The sequence below is a fragment of the Otolemur garnettii genome, unplaced genomic scaffold (genome assembly GCF_000181295.1).
Source record: "Otolemur garnettii isolate 467f Iridium unplaced genomic scaffold, OtoGar3 scaffold00097, whole genome shotgun sequence".
Lineage (NCBI taxonomy): Eukaryota > Metazoa > Chordata > Mammalia > Primates > Galagidae > Otolemur > Otolemur garnettii.
The window spans coordinates 2799561-2806010 of NW_003852492.1; the positions used below are offsets into that span (position 1 = coordinate 2799561).

At 39.9% G+C, this 6450-nt stretch overlaps 1 protein-coding gene across 1 annotated transcript in view; it reads right to left on the reverse strand.

Annotated features, from left to right (window-relative positions):
- ARHGAP32 (Rho GTPase activating protein 32) overlaps positions 1-6450 on the reverse strand; it is a 137099-nt gene that overhangs the window by 26823 nt on the left and 103826 nt on the right. Inside the window, exon 11 of the mRNA XM_023516767.1 lies at positions 2251-2400. Within this exon, the coding sequence (XP_023372535.1) occupies positions 2251-2400 (150 nt within the window). The remainder of the gene's footprint in view (positions 1-2250; positions 2401-6450) is intronic.

Sequence of the window (6450 nt, forward strand, 5' to 3'; positions counted from 1 at the left end):
TTCATCTGCTCACTGCCATGCAGCCCAGTTAGTTCCTAACAGCCATGCACCAGAACTTCATCTGCTCACTGTCAGGCAGCCCAGTTCCTAAGGGCCATGCACCAGAACTTCATCTGCTCACTGTCAGGCAGCCCAGTTCCTAAGTGCCATGCACCAAAACTTTTTTGGAAACAAGGACCACCAGTTACATAGAAGACAATTCTTCTACAGACTGGGGTGAGGTGGGAGACTGCAGTGGACAGAAGATGGAACTCAAGGGGTAATGCCCTACAGCCCAGATCCTAACAGGCCATGGACCACACCCAGTCTGTGGCCCAGGGACTGGGGACCACAATAATATCTCGAAATTGCCTAAAGATACATTTCCATGATTACAAAGGAGGATAAACATTCTTCTGTATTTTACCTATCACCCTGTGACAATTATATGTTCATATCTCTTCTACATTCTTCTACTCAGAGACCTCAATTTTTTCAAACCTCTGAACGATATTCTTATATATTATGATAGCATTTCATAAGAAATTATTTTTCCTAGTCTATAGTACCTCTCCCTCTACATTTCTTATTTTTTGTTACATGAAAAGCATATTATCTGAAGCCACCCTGTGTTTTTTGCTTAAGTCTCAGATAGTTATTACTCTTAAAATCAGTTCATACTGGCAGTTTTATAGTTTAAAATGTTTAACTCTCTTATACATTTGACGTTTATTTTCAGTGTCACAAAGTGGGAATTATCTTCAAAACTGCTATTTCATTATCTTAGTATATATTAAACATAAATACCTCTTCCTCATGACATGGTTCTAAAACCAATCCTTATCATAAGGGGTTCTTATCTCTAGTAGTAATTATTTTTGAACATCCTAAGCTGTTTTGTTCACATTTCATTCTTAGCCCTAAACTCTGCCTTCTAGTTTTAAAAACTACTTTAATATTAGATATCTTTTTTTTTTTGAGACAGAGCCTCAAGCTGTCCCCCTGGGTAGAGTGCCGTGGCATTACAGCTCACAGCAACCTCCAACTCCTGGGCTCAAGCGAGTCTCCTGCCTCCACCTCCCAAGTAGCTGGGACAAGCGCCCGCCACAACGCCTGGCTATTTTTTGGTTGCAGCCGTCATTGTTGTTTGGCAAGTCCAGGCTGGGGATTTGAACCCGCCACCTTAGATGTATGTGGCTGGCGCCTTAGCCGGTTGAGCTATAGGTGCCGAGCCAATATTAGATATCTTAAAATTAGATGTCTCTTATCCTCTCACTGATTTTCTCCCCTACAATAATCTCTGATGTTTTCCCTGGGTAATTTTTCCTTGTATATTTTGATTCGCTGCAAAAATAATCCTCCCAGCTTTTGCCTTTTTGATTTTTAAAAAATTGCACTGTTGATATTAATTTGGGAATAATATCTATTTGAAATATTTTATCTCCTCTCTCAAGAAACATGGTTTAGACTGCACTAAATTCATATTATATGAGCACGTCTGCCAATATTTTTTAAACAGTAAGGCCTTACTTGGTACTTGAGATTATTAACTTGATTACAGTTACTTTACCACTTTTCATTAGTACTCTTCTCAGAAGGCACAATGGGCATTTCCCATCAGGATTCAGAATTTCACAAATCATCTATTTCAGATACAATCTACTAAGGTGGATAGCCTTAAAATTCTAGCATCACTGAAAGAGATGGTAGAAGAAACTGCTATTGTAAAAGAGCAAAAGAAAACTTCTTTTCTTTCCTTCCTATTCACCGGTCCCCTCCCTCCATTCACGCAATCAGTAAATTCTCTTTTTTGTTGTTTTCAATCACTAAGTTCTTGATTCATAATTTAATTTAGAGAGAAAAGAATGCAAATTTTTAGATATAAAGGTTGGAAGACTGGTTTTGGCATTTTATATTCTCAATGTTATGCTTCTTCCATAGAATAAATACATAAATATTTTAGGATAAATTGTAAATGAGAAAATTGGCTGAAGAAGCTATCTCGGCAGATATAAAAATAAAATGCAAAATAACATCCCTTTTGTGTGAATGTCTTGCTCTTCCCAGACAGATCACAAGACGTTTCCAAGGCCGACGCACACTCTTAGCCTTTCCACCCTCAGTTCCACCTAAACAGGGATGAGCCTGAGAAAGCTCAGCCCTGCTGCTCACATGAACAGACTGCTTGCCTCATCTACCCACAGCTGCTCACAGAGACCCAAGATGGAGAAGTCAGAACTGAAAGTATGAGCTTGTAAATTTTATTTTTACCTTCAAAACCAGAATTCAGAAGGTGCTCCCCCAGGTCACAACCAAACACTCTCTCTCTCAGGATCCCCCGCTGCTTCAGCTTCTGCTTTGTTGGGCGAGACTTCATGAATGTTCGTAAGAAAGTTATGAGCTTGCCGTGCTTTTTAGACACTAAACAATAATAAAGAGAAAATATCTTAGTTGTGGCAAGAGGCTACATTTTACTGAGTATGATAGATAATCTCAACATGCTGAACACAAAATAAGCTGTAGAAAAGTATCAGCAGAAAGTTTACATCATTTTGTACTTCTTTTTCTCACCAGATTTTATACTTGATGGGATTGGGAGCAAATTTAAGTGTTGTCACCCATCACCTTGGGTGACCAGTGAAGCCTGGTATACCAGCCATCATCCTAATACAGACTTTTTTTGTTGTTGTTGTTTTTGTTTTTTGAGACAAAGCCTCAAGCTATCCCCCTGGGTAGAGTGCCATGGCATCACGCTCACAGCAACCTCCAACTCCTGGGCTCAAGCGAGTCTCCTGCCTCAGCCTCCCAAGTAGCTGGGACTACAGGCGCCCGCCACAACACCCGGCCATTTTTTGGTTGCAGCCATCATTGTTGTTTGGCGGGCCCGGGCTGGGGATTCAAACCCGCCACCTTAGGTGTACGTGGCTGGCGTGTTAGCCACTTGAGCCACAGGCGCCGAGCCCCTAATACAGACTTAAGGATGATACATGATCACAAGAGGGATCTGAGTTTTACTGTGATATACTGCTTTGGAGATCTTCGTAGTAAGTTAAACTTTAAATGGTATAAAATGTAGTTTGTATTTCTAGTCAATTTCTAAAATATTTTACCTGATGGTTAGAAATTTTCATAGCATTTGTAATTTGGCGAGTACACTTGAAAAAAGAGGACAATCCCATGATGATATAGAACATACTTGCCAACCTAGTAGCTATATAATAAATATGAAACACACCCACAAAAGTATCAGATATTCTCTTAAGATACTAAATATATCAACTTAAATCCTTTGTAGATCAAAACAAGAGATAAGTAAATCAATATTTGAAAAATATGTTTCTACTGACTGGCACAGAAAAAAAATAGTGAAAGAAGTAGAAGTAAGCAAATCCCTAGAAAAATAACTTTTGCAGCCTATGAGGGAAAATTACTCCTCCCATCAACACACAGGAGTTGAGAGATTAGCTGCAGGATAGAGGATTAAGCCAAGTGGCCTCCATCCCCCCACACTTCGCAGATGATTCCTGAGTCATACTGAATCCTACTGTGTATTCCTAAGGGAATCCAAATCTTAAAACTCCTGAACAGATGAAGATTCCTAAGGGAACTCTGTGGGCCTAGAGTAACTTGTGACCTAAATGGACCACTGGATGGATTACTCTGGACCAGATCAGACATCCGCCATTCCTTTCTTTTCATTTTATGGGAAACAACGATTGGCAGGCACAGCCATCATTTCCATGTAAGGGTGATCAACTATCCTGGTTTGTTCATAAGGACCAAGAAGTTTCCTGAGACATGGGACTTCCTGTGCCAGAACCAGGAAACTTCCAGGGCCAAACGTGACAAAGCAGTCAGCCCTCACTGCACACAGATTCTGTACAACTGCAGTTTACTTAGAATTAGGGGGTCCAACCTACAGGCTGCCTGCCCATTTTGTGAGGCTTTTTTTGCTCATCTGTGGTTTTGGATTATCAGGAAAAGTATACATGGACCTTTTTTATTTTTTTGCCAGTCAGCTTCATTAATGTCTGTGTATTTTGTGTATGGCTCAAGGTAACTCTTATTCTTCCAATGCACTGCAGAAAAAAGGTTGGATAGTTAGAATCACCAATATAACTTTGATGCTATCTCTGGCATTCTCTGAAACTCTGGGTAAATTATAACCTATCTTCTCTCTGAGAGTCCTTGCTGTAAAATCAAATGACATGCTTGCTTATATATATGCAAGATTTATGGCACACTTGGCTAACTTCAGAAGTTTGTCACATATATTCTAATACTACTATATTTTAAAAAATAATATTCCTATATTAAAAGTTGTGGGCCAATGTGAATTTTATTCTCCCCTAGCTGCCAGATTATGTGCTATAAGTCTTTGTTAAAGAGTGTTCATTAACTTTCGTTCATTTTCAAATATTTTCCACATGAACTATAAAACAATTGGCAAGATTCCCCAAAACTACAAATAAATTTGGTTTGAAATAATTTAACATTGTATAATTATCATTGTATACTAATTTGGAAGAGCTGGGCACAATGTCTCATGCCTGTAATCCTAGCACTCCAGGAGGCCAAGGCGGAGTGCTAGGAGTTTGAGATCAGCCTAAAAAACTAGCCAAGCACTATGGCAGGCACCTGGAGTCCCATCTACTTGGGAGGCTGAGGCAAAAGAATCACTTGAGACCAAGAGTTTGAGATTGCTGTGAGCTATGATGCCATAGCACTCTGCCAGGGTGACAGTGAGACTCTGTCTCAAAACAAAATATTAATAAATTTGGAAATATTTTAATTTTCGTAATATTCAAGATTTCTATCTGAAATAGGGTATATAATTTTTCTGAATTTTTTTTTATCTCTCTCAGTTAATTCTCTTCATGAGCTGACACATTCCCAATGTTTTTTGTTATAAATATTGCTATTTATTTCACTTTTTTCCTGCCCTAGTAGATCAATACTTTTCTTTCAATTTTGCCCATCTCAGATGGTTCTGTTGAAAAGAACATGACCTGAGCAGAATCTTGGATCTTCAACCCTGGGGGCCACCCTCAGCCCCTAGGGTACATGTGCTCCTGCAGCCGCTCTATGGGTTTGTCCCTGTGATCCCTCCAATATTTACCCACCTCCCAAGCGCTATTCATTCCTAATACAGGAAACTCGCAACCTTCTATTATTTTCTTTTTTTTAAAACAGCGTCTCACTATGTTGCCTTGGTAGAGTGCCATGGCATCACAGCTTATAGCAACCTCAAACTCTTGGGCAATTCTCTTGCCTCAGCCTCCCAAGTAGCTGGGACTACGAGTGCCCCCCACAATGCCCAGCTATTTTTAGAAATGAGGTCTCACTGCGGCTCAGGCTGGTCTCGAACCCATGAGCTCAGGCAATACAACTGCCTCAACCTTCAATTATGCCCTTAACTGGTAATTACTGATATCCTGGAAAACAGGTTTTTTTATTTATAGCTCAAATACAATCACTTACTACAATCTCAACAATTGTAGGGGGATTTTAGTTCTTTGGTATTTCACAGATACACAGATATGTCAAAGCAAATATGACAGAAATAATTTTAGATTTTTGTTTCAAATTTTATTGACTGGTCAGAACTTCTAAGATAATTGTTAACAGCAGGCATTTATATTTTGATGCTGAATTTGTAGAAAATACCAGTTGAACTTTACAACTGCATACAATATATACAAGAAAGCATTCATTAACTCACATTTCCAGGAATGTTTCAAAAGAATAGGAATTGAATTTTACCTTTTATTACTTTAGCAACAAATAGGCAAGCGGCTCCTACATCAGGAAGTGTTCTAAACTCTGAGATTACAACGCAGAGCAGAGAGACAGATGCTTCTGTCACTGCTCTTACCGAGGGCAGACAGACCACCAGCTGCCCAGCTGCAAGGCTGGCCCAGCTAAAGTTGTGTACACTTAGCACACACAAGTAACTGCACACATGTTTATGTTTATTAATCACTCGTTTCTCACAGCATTCTGTATGGAAATGCTATTACTGTTCTTGTTTTGAGATGAAGAAACTGAGGCACAGAGTGCTTAGTTAACATAAACCAGGATTTAAAACCAGGCCGTCTGCCTCGAAACTCAAAACTGTCAGCATGATTTGCCACTGCCTAAATTGAACATGACAAGGTAACATCGGGTTGTTTTTAGTGGCTAACAAGGAACTAAATAGGATTAAGGAAAAGAGAATTGAGAGGAAAAAAGCTAAATGAACTAGGGAGATCAGGGAGAGTTTCTCTGAGGAATCGCCTTTAAGCTGGCAGCAGGAGGTCAGTGACCTAGGGAGCCCCTGGTGGGAAAGGAGGTTGAAGGCCTGTGAAGGAAGGGATCACAGCCACAGTAAGAGTCAGGGTCACAGCCACAGTAAGAGTCAGGGTCACAGCCACAGTAAGAGTCAGGGGTCACAGCCACAGTAAGAGTCAGGGTCACAGCCACAGTAAGAGT